Source organism: Pavona decussata, unplaced genomic scaffold (assembly GCF_977016875.1).
Source record: "Pavona decussata unplaced genomic scaffold, jaPavDecu1.1 SCAFFOLD_84, whole genome shotgun sequence".
NCBI lineage: Eukaryota > Metazoa > Cnidaria > Anthozoa > Scleractinia > Agariciidae > Pavona > Pavona decussata.
In genome coordinates, this window is record NW_028145502.1 from 3,962,451 (window position 1) to 3,989,025 (window position 26,575).

General features: G+C 39.9%; 2 protein-coding genes across 4 annotated transcripts; one reads left to right on the forward strand and one right to left on the reverse strand.

Moving 5' to 3' along the window:
- Positions 1-145: 145 nt before the first annotated feature.
- LOC146475544 (calcium homeostasis endoplasmic reticulum protein-like) lies at positions 146-16,956 on the reverse strand. Of its 3 annotated transcripts, XM_085115963.1 has the most exons (20): positions 16,867-16,945; positions 16,633-16,760; positions 15,776-15,943; positions 14,147-14,313; positions 11,704-11,913; positions 11,383-11,459; positions 8,169-8,406; positions 7,250-7,319; positions 6,610-6,711; positions 6,381-6,514; positions 5,608-5,840; positions 4,706-4,952; positions 4,084-4,217; positions 3,491-3,610; positions 3,039-3,185; positions 2,764-2,913; positions 2,072-2,148; positions 1,311-1,402; positions 1,056-1,134; positions 146-768 (listed from the first exon to the last, which is right to left on the reverse strand). In XM_085115963.1, the coding sequence occupies exons 2-20, from the start codon at positions 16,673-16,675 to the stop codon at positions 698-700; spliced, it is 2,559 nt and encodes an 852-aa protein (XP_084972089.1). In that variant the 5' UTR covers positions 16,676-16,760; positions 16,867-16,945; the 3' UTR covers positions 146-697. The 3 variants fall into 3 exon arrangements, with proteins under 3 accessions (XP_084972089.1, XP_084972088.1, XP_084972090.1); XM_085115962.1 differs by having other exon boundaries at positions 16,633-16,956; XM_085115964.1 differs by having other exon boundaries at positions 5,608-5,837; positions 16,633-16,929.
- Positions 16,957-17,034: 78 nt separating this feature from the next.
- LOC146475545 (glutaryl-CoA dehydrogenase, mitochondrial-like) lies at positions 17,035-25,389 on the forward strand. Its single transcript, XM_085115984.1, has 15 exons — positions 17,035-17,204; positions 17,374-17,406; positions 18,011-18,145; positions 19,811-19,873; positions 20,103-20,163; positions 20,555-20,664; positions 21,174-21,303; positions 21,914-21,998; positions 22,122-22,253; positions 22,358-22,461; positions 22,807-22,876; positions 23,171-23,226; positions 23,838-23,926; positions 24,047-24,118; positions 24,674-25,389. The coding sequence occupies exons 1-15, from the start codon at positions 17,111-17,113 to the stop codon at positions 24,742-24,744; spliced, it is 1,305 nt and encodes a 434-aa protein (XP_084972110.1). The 5' UTR covers positions 17,035-17,110; the 3' UTR covers positions 24,745-25,389.
- Positions 25,390-26,575: the final 1,186 nt, after the last annotated feature.

Consider the following 26,575-nt stretch of genomic DNA (forward strand, 5'->3'; position numbering starts at 1 on the left):
GCGGTCCGAAAGTTTCCCTGGTTATGTAACTCAGAAATTTCGAATCATAGTACTAGTTTAGTATATTTTAAACAGGCAAAGTAAACGCACGTATGGGGTATTTTGCAGCACAACTCCTAACGAACCCAGAGAAAATACCTTCTCATCATTTCAATTGCTTGAAACATCTTTATTGTTTAGTAATAAGCACTTGGCTGTGTTCTTTAGGTTAAAACTGAAACGGTTAACGGAGACTTGAGCTGAGACCAAGACTCAGCCACTCGGAATATCCTCGGGAGTCTTCACTTCATCTTCGGGAGACTTTGCAACACGTCGGGTCACTTTTGGAAATCTCCGGAAATACTGTACTCTCACACATTTGACTAAAAAAAGTTGATAGAACTGTACAAATACAACAATGAAGTACGTTTGACGCTTGAAGTTACCATGCACTCGGAAAAACAAGTTCCGCACTTTTGGACCTAATCCAGAGTTTTCTCGCAGTCCATAATAATACCATTGTGGTACAACCTCATAAGATTTTTACAATTGTCAAATGAAACGGAACAAGTGAGAACACTGGAGTAATGTTGCTTGGCAACACCGCTAATGATGATCGCAGGCCCACTCAATCATGACGAAAGGCTGACGCTTGTTTCCTCGAATACAAAAGACAAGAGTTGATTCTCGTTTCCATACTGTTGGTATGGAAAGCCTTTTACTTTTGATCTCTCTTGGCTAGTTCTTTTATGGCTTCCCGTCTTGCAGCGGCTTTTGCTTCAGACTTGGCTACAAGACAAAATGGGACAAAGAAAAAAGTAAGTATTTTTTGGTATTCTTTATAGAAAAAAAAATCTTTGGCCAAAGTTCCCCATTTTCCCGCCTTTGGCATCGGGTTCCTTGTTTTCCCGCGCTTAGCGTTCGCTTGGCACCGGTTGCATGTTTCCCGTGCTTGGCACCATCGAGTCCTGATTGGTTCATTTTGTTCTTTACGTGCTGTGATTGGTCAGACGTAATTTCTCCGTTTAGTTTATAAGTTGTAAGTCTATATCGTAGTTTGATATCACGGTACTTACCTATACGCGAATCGATGAAGGAGTAGCTTTTGCTTTTTCTGTACGCTTCAAATGGATCATTCATCTCACTTCCCACTCCCTGAAGACAAGTGAACAAAAACATAAAATAAGAAAAGGAAAGGACCTTTTATGTTAAAAGATAAAAATGTTTTATAAGTGCTCAAAGTTTAGTATTTCAATAGTTGTCACAATAAATGCACGGGAGAAAACAATTTTAAGTAAGCAACATTCCTAATAAAATAACCTTGTCCTTACCTTGAACTTGTCAAACTTATCCCGAACCTCCCCTCCTGATATTGGATTATGGATTCCTTGTTGACTCTTACCCAGGCCCGCTCCACCCCAGCCTGAAGACGAAACACATTGCACCGAGTAAGCACAAACTTCAACGGGACTTTTACCGGTTAGGAAAAATAACTGAAGGTTTCTTACTACAAACACCAGTGGTGAAAATGATGTCAAAGACATTTTGACTGGAGTACACGAGAACGAGAGAATGTACTTCCTATAAGTCGTTTCTTACTGTGTTTTCCATATGCTGGTTTCTTCGTTGGAAAAGCTGGCTTTTCCCACTTGCAACGCGAGAAATTCGAAGAAGTTGTTCTTAGTACAACACTTACAGTCAATTTACGTCACGCGTGACCGGTATTTTTGAAATTTGAACGGAGTTTTGAAATTTGTATGTCAGTTTTGAACATCGCCAACGAGGTTTCAGAATTTCCCTAGTTTATTGACGGTATAAAGCTATGAATTTTCTTTACATTACAGCATTAAGTATTTCAAGAATAACAATTGTTTCCCAAGTATTTTGAATCTTTTTTTTTTCTCTTAATGCGTCTTTTTCGGAAAGATTTCCAGAGAAATGTTCAACATTCCATTCACATGTCGGACATTACAAAGAGAAATCAAACGTTCCTTTCATTCTCAGAAATACTGGTCACGCATGACGTAAATTGACTGTAATAATCACAGGCATGATCATTATCAGCAGTGGCACTGAAACTTTTGACTCTCACCCATTTTCTTGAGCATCTGATGTCCCACATTACTTTCATCAATTCTATCTTCAAGAGACTTGGATTTAAAAGATGGACTGAAAAAGGAATACATGTAACTTTAGCACTCGTACACGGAATGTATGGCCCCATTCACAGAGACGCGTTTGCGATTAAAAACGCAGACTTTTGCTTCTCTTTTTGTAACCTCTGTCCACAAGAATTCGCATCGAAAACGTTAACTTTTGACACCGTTCTTTTGAGTGAAATCTTTTGAGAACGTACATGTTTAACCAGCATGAGAAACCACCTTTTGGCAATGCACACTGAAACGAAGAATTTTTTGAGTTTTTGTTTTCTGTCTGCAATCCCCAGCAACAAGAAAACTGGCATTATCTCAGAGGAGCCGTTTACCTAGCTTTTATATTGTGTAACCATTTCAGAAATCTGAAACTCTTTCATTCCAAAATGTTAGTCACGCAACGCTCCTCGTTGCGTGACGACACTAAGAACGGCTGCGTAAGAGACCATCCAAAATTTCCATTGATACATGAAATAAAAACGTCGCATGATATGAAAGAGTAATCATTGAGGGTAAATAAAAGGATCTAGCTTGCAACACACAGGAATCCCAGTGTAACAGGATGTCCCACTTTCTCACTTTTTCAGGTGAGCCAATTTTCATTGTAGTACTAGTTAAAATGACCACTTACTGAAAACTCGGTGGGGTAGGGCTTCTATCGGGACTTCTGTTGGACTTGAACATTGGCGAGATTGAGCGTGACCGTGATCGTGACCTCGAGCGTGACCGTGAGCGAGAGCGTGACCTCGAGCGTGACCGCGATCTTGAACGTGAGTGTGACCTGAAACCATGAAGTTATAATGAACATCAACAAACTTCTCAGGAAGTAATTCGTTGAAATTTAATGAAGTCTATGGAAATGTTTTGGGCGTTATGTTTCATAAAAGAAGGAAAATATTCTTCTACCTTCTTCTCCTTGGAGAGACGGACCGACTGCGAGAGCGGGAATGATGTCGCCTCTTGGGAGATTTGGAACGAGAACGCGACCGGCGCTGTTGGGGGGACTGGGAACGAGATCGCGAACGACGGGGAGATCTGGATCGAGACCTTGACCTGAAAAAAGAAAGAAAAAGAGCAAGATCTTGTAAGGCATACGATCTGAGTGATAGAAATACTTTGAAGAAATTGAAAATCAACCGCCGGCGTACATAGCCAGCAATAGGCATGTCATCTATACAGTCCAGGGGTGGTGGGAGGGCTGTATACAGGGGGTCCACTTTACACACACTCTACCGACTGGGTTACAAGGCCAGACGACAGCAAGTCGTGGGTAATTATGGGGGTAATTGCGACATTGTGAATGTGTCCCTAGTGCTAGCGACAGCATGACATTCATTTGTACCCTTCATCATTATTACCTTGATCTACTTGGTCCTGTTTCTTGTGGCGCTTTGTGTTTTTCTGCCTCCTCGCGATCTTTGATGTACTTCAGCTTGGCTTTGTAAAATTCAAATAAACCACTCTGCTCCCATCCTTCGCTGCAAAGTGAAAAAAACAAATGCATCTATAGTAATTTGGTTGGTTCGGTTGGATGTCAGATCAGTTTGGTTGGATGTCTATCGTTACTTGACCTTACTTGATACGAAAAGCGGAATGTTTCTACTTTCTGCAAAAAATAATCTTGACTTATGACCGAAACAAATGAGATCCATCAACTTGCTTAGCAAAACACTAATCATTTTTGGAACTTGACAGCTTAATGCTGCCTTTGCAAGACAACTGAATCGTGTAACATATGTGCCTGCAATTCGCAACATTTGTTTTTGCCAGACAAGTTCCCCGAAAAGCTGTAACGTGCCTTTTCAAGCGTCTTAAAATTGAAGTAATTGCCTAAATGAGTTCTCACTGAAACTCGAGGGAGGAAAATCGCTAAATTAACTTGTCAGTTAAGCTTTAAGTTTTTTCAGTGAAGGTTGCTGGTAGAAGCTCCTAAGGTTTGTGATAAACTCACCTGTTCCTAGGTCTCTCATGACTTGGCGGACTGTAAAACGCTTCAACTGCAGCCAGGAGCCTTTCACTTGGTGGCTGCGGAGCTGGGAGACGAAGAGCCCCAGGATCTAGAGGTCGGTAGTCCACGTCCGGCAGCTTGGTTAGGACAAAAAAAAAATGCAATAAATAAAATTGTCAAGAAATTAAAGACGGGACTTAATACTCATGGTTAGCGTTTGGCACTTTAGTTTTGCTTTACTATCCTGTATGATTGTTGAAAAAACTTGTCACTTTCTCGATCAGTCAAAAGTCAAACAACTCGTCACTTGCTCACACTCGTTTTCCCGCGCTTGGCGCAAGTTGCATGTATTTGCTTCGAATTCTGATTGGCTAATTGTGTTGTTTACAGCTGTTGTGATTGGCCTTTGGTTTTGGTTTTACGACACTCAATTAGAAACCGCTCTAAGACAAGAGTACAGATGAAGGTTGTTGTTGTCTTGTGATTTGGCAACAAGATTACTTTGATTTGGTTCTAAGTCATTCAACAGAAAACGGTTCGTTGGCAATGAGCATCCTGCAATGTAATCCCTATTGAGGCCTCCTCCAATAGTGTCTATAAAACAAAACCATCAGTCATGCCTCACCCCCACTAACGGCGCCATGAGCCCTGCAGGAAGCTCGTAGTACAAAGCTGTAGGTATAATAGGCTCAGGGATGGGTGGCTCAGGAGGCATGTCATATTCATCCATGGCATATCCCTCGTCATCTTGTGGTCTGCCGTGGTTGTACTCATTCACCATGGGTGGGGGCGGCGGCCCGCGACCCTTGAACTGCTCATACTCTTGCTGCTGATAGTCAAACTGTTGAGGTGGACCATGGAATGGGGGTGGTCTGAATAAATGAATCAAATTGAACTCCATGTTAATTATTTCATATAATAATTTTTTCATGAACAAGTCACAGCAGTAACATGCCTACATGGAGTAATGATCAAATATTAGGGAGTGCGTTTGATGATCTCCATCCCAGGCTCTCTCTCTTTCGCCAAGTTGGTGATGATGTCATCCACCCCTGCAAAATCTGCGGGGGATGCCAGATACGCGTCCCAAGATTGATTGATTGATTGATTGATTTAGTCATTGACTGATTGATTGATTGATTGATTGATTGATTGATTCGTTCGTTCGTTCGTTCGTTCCTACAATCACGACTCCAAACGAAATTAAGAGTGCGTCAGTGAGTCAATGTACCAGGTTGTACCAGATTGACAGCTGGAATAACAGATTGTTTGCTAAAAACTGTTGAGTGTTCATCCATAGTGGAGGAGACACTATTGCTTCTGGAGTACTAAGAAGCTCATAGGTTCGACTCCTGATGGAAGAACTCCGATCTCTTTTTCTCAAGTATGCCTGTGTCACCGAAGGAATAAAATTATTGATCACTCTCATTTCCTTTATTATTCCAACCCTGATATGTTATTGTAAGGAGATATATGCTGGTCAGAGTTGGATAATGTGACTATATTATCAGGCTTCTGATTACTCACCTGCCATGAAATCCCTCTTCATGAAAGTTTGGAGGTGGATGGCCAAACATTGGAGGGGGATGTCGGAAATCTGGCATGTAGCCGGGCGGAGGAGGAAAATGAGGAGGGAAGGGAGGGGGGCCATGACCATGACCATAGTATGGTGGCCGCTGATCACCGTATCCAGGGGGGAAGGGTGGGGGATGCTGATAATGTCCTGGAGGGAATGGCTGCTGTCTGGGTGCCTCCTCCTGCTAATGTAACAAAACAGTACTCAGTCAGGGGGCGTTGGTACAGTCAAGATTAGAGTGGTTTTCAACTGAGCCAGTGAGAGTAAATTTGTGTTTGGTTTCGTTGTGCTATATACTATGCTCTGTGATGGGTTAGCAAATCTTGCATCAATTTCTCAACCAATGAGAAGCAAAGTAACCTATTTTGACTTACTCGCTCAAGTTTTACCATGCTTTGCACTAGTAAAATGTATTTGCTTGAAGTTCTGATTGGCTCATGGTACTGTTTACATCTGTTGTGATTGGCCAGAATTGGCCCAAGTAAGTACTTGGGTTTTATGACACTCATTTGAAAAACATCTCTGTTTGAAAGTTCATTATGCAACATACATAAGAGTTAAGCAGCCCTTGTTTTAGCGTGTCAAAAATGTATTGGTTTCTCTTCCTTTGATCACAGCAACCGATTCATCTGAGAATCGTGTAGCATCTCCATGAATCTTAGGTTTACACTATTTTTACTGAATACCCTAGAGCCATGATTTCATGATGTCAGTTGAATTTTACCCTTTTTTCAGGCTCCTCCACTGGTTTCTGTTCTTTAACCTCTTCCTTGATATTTATATCTTTAAATTCCTGTTCATTTCTTTCATCACTCGTTTCTTGTGAAGTAATTTCTGCTTTCTGTTCAGCTGAATTGTCTAAATTGAACAAAAATGGAGCAATGTCAGAAAACAATGGCAAATTGGAGTAATTTACAAACTGAGCACAGTCCTATAGCTGATATTATTTGTACCTTCTCTGCCCTGTTGAGGTTGCTGGTCCACCTGTGGCATTTGTTGGTTGGCCTGTGGTTCCTTATAATATGACCGATATGGATCTGGTGCAGTATAGTAACCTTCAAGAGATGGAAAACACTTAACTTTTATGAAAGAACCACTCAATCAATCACACATTGTCCAAAGTACTTAATCCAAGATGAAAAAGTGGCATCAATCATTATAATACAAATGCAAATGAGTTTATTGGCCTGTCCTGCTGGGGGATTTTCGGGATCAATTTACAAAAAAATGCATTACAAAAAGACATTAAAATTCTTTGTAAAGCTGACATGATTCCACTGTAATTTTACTTCCTTTTGTAAATCCATTGCATATTTTATCCAAAGATTGATAGATAAAGTCATTTCTCATCAATGGAAACAAATGATGAGAAATTTTAACAGCTATACTCTAGAGGACCTGAGGGAAACATTCCTGAAGAACTTAGAATTAAAATGGACCCTCCAATCATTATTTCCTCTGACAAAAAGTTACCACAGACTTTACCACCTTCTAAAAAGACTACTTAAAGTACTTAGCAGATTCTTATGTTCCTTTATTTTTCTGTAAGTGTGTTAACTTGAAGATATGATTGTTTTCAAATGTGTGACAAACCTTGCTGACCGAAGACTTGTTCTTGAGCAGCTTCAACTTTACTCTGAGCAGCTTCAGTGTTTTTTAGTTCCTGGAAAATAAAGGGAAATAGAAGACAGCTTCAATAGGGTTATGGAAAAACAACAAATGAATTGGCCACCATAAACAGATAAACCAGCTGATGTTTCAAGTACTAGCCCTGCAGAGGGTAGGCTCCGATGAAGGTCTAGTGCTAAAAATGTCGGCTTTTGTATCTCTTTTCAGTGGCCAATTTACTCTCAACTCAGATGACAAAATACAAATACACTTGCTCTCACTCTCCCACAAAGGCAGCGCCACAGTTCCTTCAGTATTTTCTCCCTTCCCTCTTCTGAGTAAAATTTAAATTTTGTAACCAAGAATGTTGTTTCTTTGGATATTTTTTAATAAAGAGCAATTCATTTTATTTTATTACAACCCTTCAACTAGCAAGACCACACATTAGGTCAAGGATCTTTCAAGAGTAGTCAGCCTTAACAGGTGTGATTACAACTCTGTGTATGTATGTATGTTTGATCACATTAAATTGCAAGAAAAATAATTTTTCTTGCAAATACAACTTGATCAAACATACATAAGCTTCTAATTATTAGAAGCTGGTCTCTATTGGGCATTAACCCTTTCAGTCCTAGGAGTGATTAATGTGTAATTTCTCCTTACATTATCAATACATTGTCAACCAGACAAGTGATGAGAAATAAGAAAATCATCAACTAAGGGATATTGTTCAATGATGTAACACCAAATTCTGTGAACTAACTTTATAAAGAAATGTATGGCGGTCAGTCAGGAGAATTAACATTCAGATCATGGGGTGAAAGGGTTAAAGGATTAAACAAATTGTTGAAGCAAAGATGGTGAGCTTACTGGAATTTTGCAGTATGGTAACTTAAAAATTCACCTGCAAGAGGGAAGGCTCAAAAAGATTATGACTTTCCCAGATTCCTAAGACCTTGGTAACTTTTTGAAGATTCTCAGGTGATTCACCAAGTTGTGTAACAAAGAACAGAGGCACAACAACATCTTGAAGAGCTTTCTGCAAATCCTGGGCTCCTTTTCTTTGGCAGTGATGAAGAATATCATTGACGAGGTAAACAATATGAAGCTTGTGCTGAAACTGCATTCCAGGACCAAGGGCTCTGAATGAAATTGGAAGCAATACAATGTAGTTTAATATTTTTGTCATTAACAGATGACCTAGAAATAAGAACAAATTAGATATTCCAGGATACAAATCTGCTGCTGGGCAGCGGTCTTTTCTGTACCGATCAGCAATTATGTGGAACTCATTACTGATTGTAATAACCTATCAATGTTTAAGAGGAAATTGAAAGATTATCTTTTCTAGTTATATTTTTCAAATAGTTAACCCAATGCGGTCCTGGGGCCAAAATCGCGCGTGACACCCCTAAAGCCGGCGATTTTCGATTCTTGCTTGCGTTACGCGAGCGTTAAATATTAACCATATGCGCAGTAAACACACACACAAGATCGGGTTACAAGACAAAGTTTATTCAAAGCACATAACTCAAAAGGCCGAAATATGCCAAAATATCGAAAGAGAAAGGCCGAAAGGGTGTTCAAAAGCGAATGTGAAAATCAAAAATCGAAAATTTAATTCGCCGCGCGACATTTTCCGAAATGAAATAAACAACGCGGACAAAAGACAGTGAAAAGAAAGCCGAATTATGCATAATTAGAAGCCAAACAAGACGGCTAATAATAACCAAATTATATTTCTTTGAGTATTTTTCAGGATCACATAGTGGATTTTACGACAGTCGAGGACTCAGGAAACGAAGAAGTTCAACCCAAATTTACCGCATGAAAGATCGCAAAACAATTCACCTTGCACAAAGCCACCCCGCATTGAACGCATTCAGTGGAAGTTTCGACAGGCCGCCCAGAAGGAGTCTTAATTCCCACCCTCTTACACCTGACACATTGTCTCTTCCTACCCTTAATTTTGTCAATGAAATGCTTACCTGCATTTTCCTCCCCGAGTGAAAGGGTCTGAATTTTTTTGCGCTTTAGTGACTGCGCGGCCGAAACGCTAGATGAAAACCCCCCGATAAGTTGCTTCGCAAGCCTAGTGCGAAAATCAACCTGCTTTAATTTAGCCCTCCCTGCCCCGGTAAGAAAATGGTTCTGTAAAATAAAAGCATTACAAATTGAAACATCGATAGAGAACCAAAACAAATACTTATACCATTTCCTAGAAGAACGACCCACAGAATAATACTTACGGAATTGATCGGCGAGGTCAACTCCCCCCATATTTTCATTGTAAAGGCCGATCACGGCTGGCTTGCTGACCTGCTGATTGTGTCTTCGAATGACAACATCAGGGGTATCTGGACTTACATTTGAAGAAATGACACTGACATCCCGTTTGTCATGCCATTTCGTGAAAACTAGCTTACCTTTTTGCCTAACAACCTTTTGTCCGGGACGCAATTTTTGCCGAGCACATGGCGGCAAGTCCTTGCGATTTACCCGGACGGTCGCGCAAGCGAAAGTCTTCTGAACCCGCAAATGTTCCATCAACCTAACTGAACTGAAAAAATTATCGAAATATACATGGTGGTTCCTGTTCATAAAAGGGGTGATCATCTTGGTGACCACATCATAACCCAACCCATGGATGCGCTGAAGCCTGGGGTCCTTACCCAAATAAACATCAAAATTCAACACGTACCCGTTGCTTGAGTCTGCGGCGATCCAAACCTTGATCCCGTATTTCGTTGGCTTTGCCGGCATGTATTGTCGGAAAGAAAGCCTACCCCTAAATGGAATCATACCCTCATCGACTGAAAGATTTTTAGTGGGGCTAAAACTAGTTTCACAATTTTGCCTAACATAATTTAGCACGGGTCTTACCTTGTAGAGACGATCATAGCCAGGATTTCCACGGGCCACTTCTTGGGTCGCATCGTTGAAATGGAGGAAACTACTTAATTCCTTAAACCTATTCTTAGGCATTACTTTCTTAATCCCTACATTACCAAAAAAATCATCAGTTGACCAGTACTGATCTAAACTGGGCAGCCTAACCATACCCATAATAATATTTACAGCAAGGAAAGCTTTAAGTTCAGCGAGCGTAACCGGTCGAAATTTAGCGAGGCGCGCAGGGGAATCGGCAAGCTTTTGGCGAGCGTAAAGGTTGGTTTCTTGCACTATTTTATTCAACAAATCTTCCCCCACAAAAGCTGAAAAGAAATCTACGGGTGTGGGGTTATCTGGAAGCTGGAACTTGATGCCGGAAGCCTCAACAAAATCGGGAATACGAAAGGGAGAAAGTTGATCGGACCACCGAAGTTCATCGGGATCTGCGTCTTCATCACTTACCTCTTCTTCTGCGTCTTCCTCACCTTCGTTTTGATCCTCTTCGCTCTCTGACTCACTGAAATCGAGATCGGAGTCACTGTTAGCATTTTGTTCGTGATTTTCAAACCCATAGAAACTTCCCTCGTCCCCTGAGTCCTCGAAATCTGACGCGCTATCGGATACGTGATCAATGTTATCAGCCATCGTAATTCGATCGCGCAAGCCAAAGACAAAGCGGCGAAGTCAAAACCTCGTGGCTCCTCTCATCACCTGTCAAAAAATGCGCAAAACACGTCATCTGATTGGTCAATTCACCTTGTTGGTATCTATGACAACAAAACAGGACAAAAAAACTCAGGGAGGGTAGGGAGGACTCGTTTATTTTCGTGCGCTTTTACGGCCGGTTTTGGCCGGCATGGCCTTTCATGGGGTGCTTTTCGCGCGGCCGGTTTTGGGCGCCTCGGACTGCAATGGGTTAACTGTATCATTGTATGATGATTATTATTTGCAAATTAGGACTGAAGGCCCTTTTTATTGTAGAATAAGATAATATTTAATATGCATTTGTAATTAGGATTGATAGGTATTTTTCCTATTGTAGACAATGACTAATTCATTTGTGTAAATTAGGACTGAAAAGCCTTCTTGGAGCCATAATAAAGATCATTTCATTTCATGACCTCCTTCAGCTGGTGTAGAAAATGCTACATGATACTGGACATGTGAGAGGCACAAAAGAAGATATAAATTATGTGACTATAAACAAAGGAAAAATAATGACTAACCTTTTGAGCAGGTATTGAGATATCTGAAAGCTGTGTGCTGGGGTCTTGGCATTGGTGAAGATGAAATTCTTACCATTCTAAAAGATGCAAAATTGACTTGGCATATATTCACTAAAATCACTTTTAATGCATTCACACAAGAAGAAGGCCTGTTCCAACATGATGCTGCAGCAGGCGTTTTCGCCAAAATTTTAAAATAGGTTTTCTATGAAGCATGTCTCTGGTAAAGTTTTCCAAAAGGATTTGGAATTTCACTCAATTTTTTCTCCAAAAACTGGGCACTGGGACACCGCTCTATCCAAAACTTTGCCATCTACTTACTGATATGGATTCCTTAGTGCATGACTCCATAATCTTGCATAACAGGTTTTCTAGTTCCGTGACATCCAGATCCGTGGCTTGTTGGACTGGAGCTGCAGGGGGTTGGTGTTGGACTGGAGCCGCCGAGGGTGGGTGTTGGACGGGAGCTGCAGGGGGTTGGTACATTGGAACGGTGGCAGCTGCTTGTGCCTGTTGTTGAAGAACCTGCATCTAAGTAACAAGTTAATTGGATAACATCAGACTTGAGTATTATTAGTATGACTTGAAAAACCTGGTGTGGAATAGCAAAAATCCAGCAACTGCATTTCATCACACAAAAATATGCCACATGGACAGAATAGAAGTACAGTCAAACCTGCTTTAAGCAGACACCCTTGGGAGTCTCACTATTGTCCACTTAATACAGGGTGCCAGTTTAATATAGGTTCTGATAAATTGTCCAAAAATAGTTAATTATAAACCATTGCACATACAATCACATTTACTCCATTCACATATGTCACACTTTCGACATTCAAATCCTAGCAGTAAGCAGGATGTTTGTCCCATGAACCTAGTTTAATGCACTTAGCTCCCACAAGTCTCCTGTAGCTCAGTGGTAGAGCATCCATACTAGTAATCGGAAGGTCATATTATGTTCTACTCTTGTTGGTAGAACTCAGATTTCTATTTTCCGAGCATGCCTGAATAATACATCAATCTCAAACCCTTGAATGTCTCTGTTTAATAAACCTGCATTTTGTCACATTTAATTGAAGGTCTGAGAGCATAACCGACTTATGTCGAATTTTAGCGCAGCTTTCGATTTCGCACGGATTTGTACGAATTTTGGCTCTCCCCGCTTTGGAAAACATTTCGCGGTTTTACAATCGTGGACAAAACTCCTTGAGAAAACCAAACACGAACAGAACAAAAACCACTTGCTTACTTCTCCCTCCCACCCCCTCCCCCTATGCAATGAGAAGCGAACACAGACAGCCAAAAAACCACTCACTTACTGCTTCTCCCTTCATAATTCTACCACAGTTACTTCTCCCTCTCCCCTCCCCCTTATGCAATGTTGATGTGGGAAGCGATGCTTGCCAGGAAACTGTTCGTGACTCAAAAGACAACATTGAGTCAGGGGGAGGGGGAGGGGGATTTGGTAGTTTGCTTGTCTACAAGTGAACGCGCTCGGAAGGCAAATTTTTTTATAGGTTTTGTCCACGGCAGACTCGTTTTCCAAATTATCGGTAGGCTAAAAGTTTCCACTGTCCACGAGCCGTGTTTAGCCACGCCAGTTGTTGTTTCTATAAGTAACGTTTGAGATGATATCATGGTTTGCTTTTGCGGGATGTAACAAGCCCAAAATAGATCAAGGCAGTCGGGATAAACAACTTGCGTATCGTACTGGCTAGTTGGTTTCGATTTTGTTTGGTGAAGTTTGAAAACGCACGACATCTATGGATCTTTTGTAAAGTTATGAAATTGACGAATGCAGTTCACAGGAACTGGTGGAAATGTTGTTCAAAGAATCCCTCCTTGGTAGTGATGACTGTGCCGTGGCGAATTTTTCAATTCGATTATCAAAATCCCGCGGGAGCATCAGAGACAAATCCCGCCATGTGCAAGGTGTTTTGCAAGCCTTAGTTGTGGTTTGCCAGGCTTGAAATTCGGTATGTAACGATTAACTTGACAATTTCAAGGCAATGATTCAATAAAAGTACGATTAACATAGATTTTCAACGGTTAACACCGACTGCTCTTAAAAATAATAGATAATCTTTACCTTTTAATAGAACTGCCGTTAATTGTTGAAATGGCTACATGTCTTCCTGTTAATCGTGTAGAATGCTAGTATTTTGCGTTATCAAGAGTGATATGTCGACAAACGGGACAAAGCTGGATTTTACGCCAGGAAATGGACACATTTTCTCTTGGAGAATGTAACTGTTTACATTTCGGACATCCCTGTCACGTACGTAGTAGTTTGTAACAGAATCAAATAAAAGCGTGACAGCATTCTTTTCGTTGCTCCCACGGAAAACACCGCTTTCGTGTGCCGTGTTTCAAAGACAACGAGTGTATATTGAATACAGGTATTTAATCCTCAGTGCATTGTCCTTTTGGTCATCCAGTGTCTATAATGTTACCGATATATCTTTACAAGATGGTAAAATTTCTCAATGGCATTAATACCAAACACAAAGCGGCGTGAAAAAAACACTGGACAATGGTTTTCAATCGAATTGCAGTTCACATGCAACAGTTTGGACAAATCCGAGCTACATCGAAAAACGGGCTGAAATTCGACATAAGTCGGTTATGCTCCCAGCCCCTCAATTCATTCTGATTTGATCCAGAATCCAAAGACCACAGGATTGGCACCCTTGTTAAACAGAGTTGCTGGAATATATCCGAAAAAATATGCCCACACATTTCTTATTTGACCCAGTTCCATTACCTGTTGCTGCGCCTGTTGCTGAGCTTGTTGCCACGGTGCTGAGTTAATTGACTGCTGAACAATGGCTTGTTGGACCAGATGAGCTTGTGGATTGGTTCCATACTGCGCAGCTGCTTGTTGCACGAGCTGCTGCTGGCTTTGTAAATGCTGTTGGGTTTGCTGTTGGGCTAGTAACGAGAAACAGTGAAAAATATTGGAGGATAGTATTTGACATGGATAGAGTTACATGTATAGATTTGGCTTGGACATCTAGCGATGAAGAAAAACATTAACTAGCCAATTCAATTTTCACAATAACTGTTAAAATTCCTGTGTGAGGATTGGCTCATAGCTATTGTCTATAAGAGTACAGACAACAAAAATGATGCCAGATGTATTATGTGCACTTTCTCAATGAAAAATAAAGCCAATTCCGCTTGTACTTTTTCCATGTTATTGTAAAAAACAAATTATTTTGGTCTATACTCTTATATACTTGGCAGTGAAACCATGAGCTACACTTGAGTTCTGAACATTTTATGATCATGCCATTTTATGGTCCATAAGTGTATAGACCCTAGAAAACTGCTGTCGATTTGTTAAATATAACAAAACATTTTGGGCAAGCCAAATGACACACTCTTGCACAACCTTATTTACTGTTAACTCTTTAATCTCTAACAGTGACCAAAAGATAATTTTATTTTGAAATATTACTGCTTAATTAAAATTAATATACCTTTTATAATATAAAAATTACAAAAATAAAGGAAATGATCATTAAAGATAAACAAAACCCTCTTCAATCAATTCCGAAAGAACTTCAAGGACCTCTACAAAATTATGCAAGATCCTCGAAGATCTTTGCAGATTAGAAGTGACGATCCTCATAGTGACAAACATCAAGATATTATAAGATACTTATAATACATATCTTCAAGGATCCTTGAGGATCTGTTTAAAATTTTCACCATGGGCAAAGCAACATCAACAAATGTCAGTCCCTAATGACTGAAAATACAGTAGAACCTGGTAACTCGAACTCTGAAGGGAAACGAAAATCTGTTCGAGTTAGCGGGGTTTCGAGTTATCGGGGTCGATTAAAATATTCAATTTTTTAGGTTAATAATTAAAAGTTTATTTATTTTCAGCACTTCGGTATACAATGTAGTGCAAATTACAGATATTTAAAAACTTATTTCAAGAAAAAAAAATACATTTTAAACAACTGTAATGATAAACTGCAACGACTGTAAATGTAACTGTACGCAACGTTCTTACTGGTCCTTATTGTTCAGTGGTGATTGCATTTTAGAACCAAAAAAAGAAAGCAGTGTCTGCTGTTGTTGGGAGCTCCTGAAGTTTTGTTCTGCCAATGCCTCTATTTTCTGTACATGGCTTCTAGTGTTACAGTTCGATCACACAATAAGAAAAAGCTAATGGGATATGTCACTTGGCCTTCCTGTCGAGTTAGCGGGTTTTTCGAGTTATCGGGGTTCGAGTTATCCGGGTAAAAATGACTGAAAAGTTAGTTCAAATCCAAGGGAATTGAGACTCTGTTCGAGTTAGCGGGGTTGTTCGAGTTATAGGAGTTCGAGTTAGCGGGGTTCTACTGTAATTTTCATAAATCCTGACCTAGCAACCTCTTACCTATTTCAAAAGAGACTTTCCATCTGTAGTAGTTATAGTATTCTCCGCTGAACAGAAATGCAAATTTTGGATTCCCTTTCTGTTTCTCCTTGGTCATCTCTTCAAATTTACTGCCATTTCTGGCTACAAAGTTTGCAAGTTTGTCAATGATATTCTTCTGCTCTTGGTCTAGTTTAAAATATATAGACAGTCAGTTAGAAAGTATAAAATTATATAAGATCATGCCTTACCATGCAATAAGGAACTTTCTAGAATGATTCAGAGTGGAGGTCCTAATTTATATGTGTTGTACTTTCACTTGGCTAATCTTTTGAATAACTTGTTATTTTGTGGTATGCAGTAAAACAAGAAACTCTGTGAGAGTCAGTGGTTGTGGCCAGGCTTAATATTTTATATAGGTTAAGCCAAAGATTTTCCACAGGAGTTTCCAAATCGCTTGGCATACTGGCACATGATCGTGGTCTTTGGCATAAATTAAAGCAACGCGAGATGGAGGTAGTGCCTGATTTTAGATTATCTCATGGGTGTAATGGCGTGACATAAAATTACCTAGGCTTTTGAAAACTCCCACCCTTCTAACATACTGTACGGGTGGTGGGCATAACATTTTCCTGGAGTGGACACTAGCACTTCTTCTGCTGCTTGGTGTGGAAGTTTAAAACTCCGAGCATATCTTCGGCATAGGACATACACAGAATGCACCCTGGGGTTGCGGCATAACTTTTAGTTACAAGGTTCTAATCTCTTCAAATAAAATTGATAATCTGCAACTTTCTCTTATACTTAAACTTTAATTTTCTAAAATAATAGAAATTAAAGCTTGCCAGAATTTTCAGTTTAAAATTTTAAATACTAACCTTCTGGTGCCGGAAAAGGAGGATTCTGAATCACACCAGCCATCGCGAATTAATCTTGATTACATTCAACAACTTTAGCTTGTCAAAACTGGCCGGGAACTGTTGACCTCCACAACAACTACCAAAGACTGTTTCAAAACAATGCGTTAGAGTTTGCAGAATAAACCAAAATTCTGCATGGATAGTGCTTCGTGAGCCCTCTTTAAATCAGCACAAATCTGTGCTTAGAATTACCCTTTGAGACGCATATTTAACTGCTTGTTTGACAAAATAATCTGTAGAATTTGTCATCTCGTGGAAGCCGCCATAGTTCGCCCCAGTCTCCTCCCTCAATAACGCTTGGACGCATGCGCAAATCTTTGTTGCGAAATATTGCGTAAGTCTCAAAAGGGAAACCGCTGGCTAGTTCTTGGAAGGTAATTGCAAAAGTAAGAAAAGGAAGGTTGTGACACTACGTTTCTGTTAAAACCATTGTAAAATGGCTCTTCAACGCGTTTTGCGACGTGTGATCTCACCAGGGAACAATATACTTCTTCTCTGCCGTGCTCAGAGCACGGGAAGTGCGGCAGTCGGTATCCTTTTTAACGAAGAATCACCAGACATGTTTATGTTATGCAAGACATGAATTTTCTTAAACTTAAGCTTATAAGCATATATATTCAAATTTGTACGCTTGAACGATAGATCGTTGCTTGTAGAAAGTTAAGTGTTTCTTTTTTTACCTTGACTTCGGAACAACAGCACAAAAACCAAAAGAGAAAAAGGATAAATTCGGTAAGTGGTGTTTTGGTAGACAGAAGTCGATTGTCTTTTCCGCTGTTGATCGCGAGGGACTGATCATAAGGTGAAGGTTTGGGGGGTGGTGTCTGGGTGGGACAGGGGGCGTCGGACTCCAAGGGAGGAACTTCTGGGAATTTTGGGTCTAGCACTTAAAACTCTGACTGTATTCCACAGTGCTAGTGAGATATACAATTCTTAAAACCATTCCCTCAATTTAAAAGCTACCCAAAATAGATGTACTCTTTCTGTCTTTCGATTTCTATTTCTGTACCTTCTGAGCAGAGATCACTCACATGCTCCAGGTACTATTTCTAATTTCCTTTTTTAAAGCAGTACACAATCTGTTGCCCTGAATGCAAACATCACCCATTTCTTTCCCTTGTACTCTTGATGTGCCCATGGCCCTTTCATATACCTTTGATTACATATAGAAAATTTTACCCCTTTCACATGCTCGCAGTAGAAAAACTGTAATCTAAATCTGATCAACTACTAAGGTGTAATATGGCATTGATTTTGTTATCCTGTTTCAGACAAAGGAATTTTTTTTAAAGAAGACATTGGGGTATAGGCTAAAAATCTTGTTGTTTCTATACAGTGAAATTCAACTGGCAGGATCCTTTGAGTTTGGAGAGTTGTTTGACTGAAGAAGAGGTCATGGTTAGGGATCAGTTTAGAGATTACTGCCAGGAAAAGCTAATGCCCAGAATACTCATGGCAAACAGACATGAAGGTTAGTTTCCAACGGTTAACCTGATATATGAAAACATTGAGACGGAAGAAATACTGAGCCACTTGCTTTTGCTTCTTGTTGAAAGGTGCAAAAGGCAAGTAGACCGTCCACAGTCCCCCTATTTTTCCGTGGGATTCTCGAGACCGGTATGCTTCGATGAAGCTGCCGCCATCTTGGTTTGTAAAAGCGAGCGCGATCTGGGGAGACTGTCTAAACTACCGAGGGGAGGGGAGTGGAGTTTGGAGACGGCGGGAAAAATAGGGAGACTGTAACAGCTTCTCACTGTCTCGTGTTCGAGGGGCGTGCCGAGACTTTGTCGCCTCGACTAATTGAATCAAACAAAAAATATACTCCCCAGAGATAAACATGTCAAATTGAAGGAAATACGATAGTATTGTTTCTGTACCATTTCGAAACAAAGTACAGTGGCGAAAGTCTTTCGAGTGTAGGCTTGAAAATACAGTACAGTACATCAGCTATTTGCAAAGTGAATTTCAATACAAGCAGAACACATGCAGTGAAGCAAACAGCGAAACCTTCAGATACATGCCGCATATTTTGTAACATTTATTTTAAAATAGCAATCGGCGATTTCGGGAAGAAAAACAAGTACATTTCCACAGAAAATTTGTTTAAGATCCCGGAAAGAGCTGGAGTTGCCAGCATTCCTCCAGCCGATCTTTTTAAAGCACATCGATCTTGGAGTTGAAGTGGATCCACAAGATGGGAAATCTTCACGTCTTTGCAAAAGCGCTTGCGAGGAAAGCCACGATCAGCAACGTTTCAAGCGCTTTGTGTGTGTTGTTTCGCCCCAGAGAATTGTTAAAAAAAGTCGTCCCTACAGCTCGCCATCTACTTCAAAGCAGTCCAAAGAGACGGAAAACTCGGTCTGCCGCCTGCCAAACGTCCGCTGATTTTCAACTATCAGACCTCCGAGCCGACGAGACAAACAATAAAAATCAAAACATTCCCCACGATCTTCACATTACACGCCAGCCGTATCCCCTTTTAGAACCGGCGGTGAAAGATACGTCAGTCATGCTGTCAACGCTTCAGAACTACTATTGTCTAATTGACCAATGAGGTGTTGCCGTTGCTGGTGCAACGGGCCTTTGGAACGCGAGACGGTGAGAAGCTGTTACAGTCCCTCTATTTTTTCGCTTCCCATCCCCAACTATACTAACACCCACTCCCGCTCCCCTCGGTAGTTTAGACACTCTCCCCAGATCGCGCTCGCTTTTACAAACCAAGATGGCGGCGGTTCCATCGAAGCATACCGGTCTCAAGAATCCCACGGAAAAATAGGGGGACTGTGAACAGTCTAAAAGGCAAGCAGACCATATAGTAGCTGGAGAGGATAGCGATCAGTGGAAGAAATTATAGTGATGATACTTTAACCTTTAATCGCGAAATAAATGTCAAAGAACAAATTCTCCTATCTTGTCCCCATACTTTTCTTATAAAAGTACTGTGGAGAAGTTATCAAAAAATCAAGAAAATTGACCTTGGATGATCATATCCTTAATTCTTATGACCTCAGAGGTTGAATAAGCATTGATATTCCAAGGAGAAATTTGATGCTGATCACTGTTGGCTCTACATGTACTGAGCCATTTAATTATCAATAAATTTAAAATAATTTTCTCCATTGTTTTGAATGATTAGATTTTGACAAAGACATCATGACTGAAATGGGATCCCTTGGAGTTCTTGGCTGTACAATTCAAGGTTAGTAATGCTTTTGAAATGCCAGTAATACTTACTGGAGCAATGAGGGAACTACTGACACCCTTTACTTTTTTTAACAGGGATGTAACTTATTTTTCATTTCGTCTTCTAGTTGAGTAGGGGACAGCACTTATTTAAACTAAAATTTTCCGTTAAGTAAAATCAAAGATATTACTACATGAATTTTGTATTTGATCTGGGAATATTCATTACAAATTATTTTTTTCAGGTTATGGATGTGCAGGTGTGTCATCCGTAGCTTATGGACTCATTGCAAGAGAATGTGAAAGGTTTGACAATATTAACCTTTTATTCAGTGTGTCTGTACTGCCTCATGGACCAATCAGTACCATGTAACTAAGATGTTGCTTTGTTGATTGGGAGGAGCATGGATGGTGCAATGGAAAGACCACTTGCCTCTTGCCAATGTGGCCCGGGTTCAATTCCCAGACTCGGCGTCATTTGGTTTGAGTTTGTTGTTTGTTCTCGTCCTTGCTCCGAGAGGTTTTTGTCCAGGGTTCTCTGGTTTTCCCGGAGTCTCCTCCTAAACCAGCATTTTCCAAAAAATCCAATTTGGTTTTGGAAAGTGTCCCCATACTGTTTTAGTGCATTTTTTTGATCATCTCATCATGGAATTATGTGCTTATTTTATTTAATATTTATTTATGATCTTGTTGATAGGGTGGACAGTAGTTATCGGTCAGCGATGAGTGTCCAGTCTTCTTTAGTGATGCATCCAATCAATGCTTACGGAACAGAGGAACAGAAACAGAAGTATCTGCCAAAGTTGGGTAAAGCTGGCAAATTTTCTACAGATTATTGCCAAGTACAATATTATTATCGTACAATAAGTTGACTAAAGCATTAGGAGACTAAGGGTTCTTCCACTTTGTCTCAGCACTGACTGTACCGTTCAATAAATTATTATTGTACAAATTATGTGGAATGCACCGATTTGAGTGACAGTGTTTTTGCCACTGTTGCTAATAATTTGCTTCAAAATAGTGCACACTACTCTCAGAACGTGCCATTTTAAAGAATTTGAAGAATCAGTCCTTCAAATTGGTAACACTCCTCTTCCCTGAATCAAAACCAGCAAAATTTCCAGAATTCTAGCTTACTTGAGGTGTTTTTCATTCACCATTCATCTACGGACCGATTGGTCTGACTGGTCAGTTCTGATGAATGGAAAACACCCGAAAAGTAAGCTAGAATTCTGGCAAATTTGGTGGTTTTGATTCAGGGAAGAGGAGTGTTACCAAAGCGGCCTTAAGTGACAGTTGTTTTGTCTTAATTACAGCACGAGGTGAGCTGATTGGCTGTTTTGGTTTGACTGAACCCAATCACGGCAGTGATCCCGGTGGAATGGAAACGAGAGCCAAGCACAATCCCGCTGGGAACAGATATATCCTTAATGGATCAAAAAGTTGGTAAGTAATCCTTGTCAACATCATGACTTTGCAGTTGATCTGAAAGGTAGTGATGTGTCTCTTGGGTGTTCATCATAATCATCACTATAATTTCGTATCCATTACCACTCACCATAAGAATCAATTGCAATGGCAATGCTGGTGCCTCAGCTAATCATCATCATCAGTGTTATCACTTACACCAATGACACTACTGTCACCACCCCCAGCACTAATAACATTGTTGTCGTCATCATTATCACCATCATCATTATCATCATCATTACCACCATCATCATCGTCACCATCATCCTCACCACAATTATCATCGTCACCATCATCATCAGTCTTTGCGAACCATTAACACTATCACCACCATCACTATCTGTACAAAAGCAACATCAATGTTATCATCATTGCCATTAGCATCATCATTGTCACTGTCGCCATCACCAACACTATCATTTTCACCATCATTGTGGTCATTGTTATCATTATCATTATCATCATCCTCATCTCGTAGTATAGAACTGGAGGGATGGTTTTGGTGGGGTTGCATGAGTCAGTTCGCCTCGTTCCATCCAAAATGTTATTGTTTGCTTTCTAATCTTTCCCATCTGTTTGGTGTTAGGATTACAAACTCACCAATAGCTGATGTCTTTATCGTTTGGGCAAACTGTGAAGATAAAAGGATTAGAGGATTCATCTTGGAGAAGGTTTGTTCAAACATTTATCCTTAATTCAGGTCATCAAGGCGACGTGTCTGTTCTCTCCAAATAGGAGCACTGTTTAAGTCCACTCTCCCTTTGACGCTCCTTCTTTTTGTTTGGTTTTTTCAGGGAATGAAGGGACTGTCAGCTCCAAAGATTGAAGGAAAGTTTTCTCTGAGAGCATCAATAACTGGCCAGATTGTCATGGAGGATGTTGAGGTGCCAGAGGAGAACCTCCTGCCAAATGTTGATGGACTGGAGGTAATTAGAGTTGTCAGAATTCATGAAAAGAAAATGTCCTTGTGTCAGACAGTACATTAGTGCTATGACAGACTTGTTTTAACTGGAAGTGTTTTTTGTTCTAGGGGCCTTTTGGCTGTCTAAACAATGCTCGATATGGCATTGCCTGGGGAGCGCTTGGTGCTGCAGAGTTTTGTCTTGCAACTGCCAGACAGTATACATTAGACAGGTAGGCTGGTTTAAATTTCAAAGGTGAAAGGAGTGATAAGGTGCAGTATCTTTGGAATGTTCGCTAAAAAGCCAAGTGAAATCTGTTTTCAAGTTGATTACTTACACCAGTTAGAAGTTACAGCTCTTTCATGATATAGGATAGGATAGGATAGGATAACTTTATTTACTTAGATTATCATTATCAACTAACTATCTATCTTCCTAACTAGGATTATAAAATTAAAAAATAAATATATTTTCTAGCAAACCAGTTTGAATGTATAAGCTGTGATATACAGTTTGCATTGCTAGCTATTTATTAGTTACTGTTTTTTTAAATTCAGTTTAAATGTGTTACTTTTAGACATCAGTTTAGAAGACCACTGGCAGCCAATCAACTTATGCAGAAGAAAATGGCAGACATGACAACTGAGGTTTGTTCATCCTAAAAAACAGTGAATTTTTGACCCATAACAGGGCCATATGGTGCTATAATATGACTAACCAAATTTTCTAGCAATCGCATGTGGCACTTTGATGTGAGCAGCCAAATTTCCGAAGAGTGCTGTATGTTACTGTTGCATGACAAGCTAAATTTCTCAGGAGTGCCATATGGAATTCAACAAGAGTATTGCCAGCTTTGTCCCACAAAACTATTGTTTTTGACCAATAGTGGACATTGTTAGTTTTATTTAATTAGCTGTCTCTTTTTTCTGTATAATTTTCAGATTGGTATTGGACTTCAAAGTTGCTTACAAGTTGGAAGACTCAAAGATGAAGGAACGTAAGTTAACTGGGCTTGTTTCTCTGTAAATTATATTTTATCTTGCTTTGCTCTTTCATTGTCAACTTCCAATGCAGGCCCCATTCAGACTTGGTGCCTTGGTCTAGTTTTCTGGCATGGGCTCTGGTCTGAACATAGATTTCTTGGTGCCCAAGCAAACATCTTGGTGCCGTGCTCAGGCACGGATATTACCTTAATGGGTAGTACTCAGGCACTTGTCCTTAGCATATAGAAACTGGTCTGAACAGGATTTAAATGTCAGTTTCCATGCCTTCCTGTGACACAGGAACAAAATGGTAGGTGCTAAATGTTTGAACAAGGAAACACAATTCCGGCTTGGGCACCTGGGAATCTGAACAGAGCCTTAACCTTTTAACTGCTAATATCAAAGAACAAATTCTCCCATCTTGTCCTCATACTTTTCTTGTAAAAGTACTGGGGAGATGTTGGTAAAATATCAAGAAAATTCAACTTGGGTGATATCATATCCTTAATTCTCATGACCTCAGGGGTTGAATGAACATTGATATTACAAGGAGAAAATTGATGCTGACCACTGTTAGCACTTAAAGGATTAAAAATAATTAATTTTGTTCTTTTGTTTCTCACAGATACTGCCCTGAGATGATCTCTTTGATCAAGCGTAATTCATGTGGAAAAGCCCTGGAAATAGCAAGAATGTCTAGAGACATGCTTGGCGGTGAGTTTTAATGTGGATATCTACATGTACATTGACAGTAATAATCTTACTCGGAAACCTTGCTTTAAATTTTACTGAAATTATTCAAACTTAATCCTGCTCATTTTGTTGCACTCATAGGAAATGGAATTTCAGATGAATACCATGTGATTCGTCATGTAATGAACTTGGAAGCTGTTAACACATATGAAGGTAATTATTACATCTATTTGACCGTGCAGAAAACATCATAAATTATGATTTTTTTTTATAAGTATGTGCTGTATCGCCCTTGTTCAATACAAGTGTAAAATAAAAGCTTTATTAAATTGGCCTCTGGTCTTTTTTTCCAAAGGCCTGTTGTTTGTCTAAGTGCTTATTTTTTGTGTGGGATGCTACTCAAAATACATGTAGCATTAATTTTTTGGCTCAGTCTGGTAAGAACAATTTAGCTCTTTTATTGTTTCCTTTACACTTACCCTGCCTAAGAGTTTGTATGGGAATATTTATGATTGGGTTTGGGGGTAAAAAATTAATACTGGAAAGTTCTTAAAATATATTAAATGACATACCTTGCTTTTTTTGGTGATCTGTTTGCTTCTTTTGCTGATTTGAGGCCATTTTTAGCGAGTTATTACTGCTTCCTAGGTTTTCCAATACAAACTCTTATATTTTTGCCATGACTGCTATTATGCAAGATAATCGTTGCGCACAGCTTGAGCTTGGGCTGCCTGTGATATAACCTAAAAGTCATTTTCTTGTTCTTAGGGACCCATGACGTTCATGCGCTAATTCTTGGAAGAGCCATCACTGGGATACAGGCTTTCACAGGAAGATAAATAAGGAAGACTTAGAAAACCATTGGCAAAAACTTACTCTAAACAGGAGCAACCTAAAATCAAATGCAGTAACCTCATCTCATCTGCTTCCACAATCCACTGCATAGTTCAGCACTAAGAAAAAATATCCGAAGGGGGTTTGCTGTGAATTCTGATGATTCTTGAGTGACAGGCTAATGAACATGTGCCAGTTTGGGAATTCTTTATCAGCATATTTGATGAACTTCTGATTCTTCAGGACTTCAATATTGAGGATTTAATTTCTTGCAAGTTTAGAGGATTTGCAATGAGTAAAAGATGTTCCACTTAATATGGTTACTCTATGAATGTACAACAACATACAAAAACCTCAAGTAATTTGGTGCTTGTATTTTATTTAAGTTATAAAGAAAGTTTTATGTTTTTAAAACATACCTGGGTACTATTTTTCACGTCATTATAAAACTCTATTGATATCTTGTTCTCTTGTTTGTGATTGTTTAAAATGGCCAAACTATGGGTGAACAAGTTTGCAGATTATCAGTATCAGTAACTGAGCATGGGATATTAGCCTTGCTTAGCTTTAGGCCAAAGAAAAATGTGTGGCGTAAAAAAATGGTGTAAAGACAAGCGTTGGTAAATAAAATGAAGGTCTTGATGAGTTTATTCCTGTTTCATTCTGATAAAAACGTTTTTTGATGACTGACACTATCAAAGCTACAGGAATCACAGGGAATGAAGTTGTCCATGTTAATATTATATGAACTGGAAGTCAGTGCAGTCAACTACCTTCATTGCGGACACCCATGGGACTGCGAGTTGGTGTCCTCAATAGCGAGAGTCAATAATAGCGGGAATTTATTCCAGTCAAACGTCTGTAATTTTTTCCTAAGGATTTAGGGTTGTCCATATTATTGGGTGTCTGTAATAGTGAGGTGTCCTCTAGGTGAGAGCTCTGCTTCCCGGGGGGGGGAGGTACTTCCTTATAAGAGGCTAATGGGGATGTGCCGCTGGATGGGGTAGCATTTTCATGGCTGGATTGACTAGAATGGGGTTGCATTTTCAATAGAGTTACTAGAATGGGGTCGCGCATTTTCGGATTTTTGGGGTCAGGAAATTCTATTAAGTAGGCCAGGGATTCAAAATGGTCTTGGTTAAAAAGTTCAGAAGTTGTTGTTTATTAAAATGTAACAATCACTTCGCATTACATTCCGTTCTTTCAATTCATTTTAGGATGACCTATTTAAAGGATTGATGAAGTAGATGCATAAATAGAAAGTGACTTAGTTGGGATTGCGAAAATTACGTTTTCCCAAAAGTGACCAAGATGGGGTCTATAACTGGCCACAAAATAGACTATAATGGGGCAGGGGCTCTGAGAGGCCAGCGGCGCATACCCAGCAAAACTGAACCCAAGTACCCCCCCCCCCCCCTCCCTCCCGGCTCTGCTTACAATATATAATATAAATTAAAAAGAAAGGAGCAAGACCCAAAAGGGGCAGGTACAATGGCACGAACGTCCCATGCGAGGCACTGCCCCTGGATTAAATTAAAACAAAATGAATACTCAAGCATTCGTTAAGAGGGAAAAAAAATTAAGAATGGCATGGGCACTTTGGGACAAGCGTCCACGTACAGGGGTAATTGATCTCATATACCCTCGACAGATGAGTGCTCATTACTTTGCGGACAACTAGTTGAAAGGCATTAGGTGAGCAAAAATGTGGTGAATATCTCTCCTAAACTTTTCTTTTTTTTTTGCGGGGGGGGGGGGGGGGAGGCTGGCTGATTCACTTTTCTGTTGATATAGCGCAGGATAAAAATCAGCCTGATTCAAATAATCTGTAGCACT

Bases quoted from the DNA above. Each gene is read 5' to 3' on its own strand.
- LOC146475544 (XM_085115962.1), bottom strand. From the start codon at position 16,675: ATGGCTGGTGTGATTCAGAATCCTCCTTTTCCGGCACCAGAAG. The intron at 14,314-15,775 runs GTAAGAGGTTGC...TCTCGTTACTAG, and splicing joins GAAAGTCTCTTTTGAAATAG to CCCAACAGCAAACCCAACAG. The intron at 769-1,055 runs GTAAGTACCGTG...TTTGTCTTGTAG, and splicing joins CTTCATCGATTCGCGTATAG to CCAAGTCTGAAGCAAAAGCC.
- LOC146475545 (XM_085115984.1), top strand. From the start codon at position 17,111: ATGGCTCTTCAACGCGTTTTGCGACGTGTGATCTCACCAGGGAACAAT. The intron at 21,999-22,121 runs GTTTGTTCAAAC...TGGTTTTTTCAG, and splicing joins GAGGATTCATCTTGGAGAAG to GGAATGAAGGGACTGTCAGC. The intron at 22,254-22,357 runs GTAATTAGAGTT...TTTTTGTTCTAG, and splicing joins CAAATGTTGATGGACTGGAG to GGGCCTTTTGGCTGTCTAAA.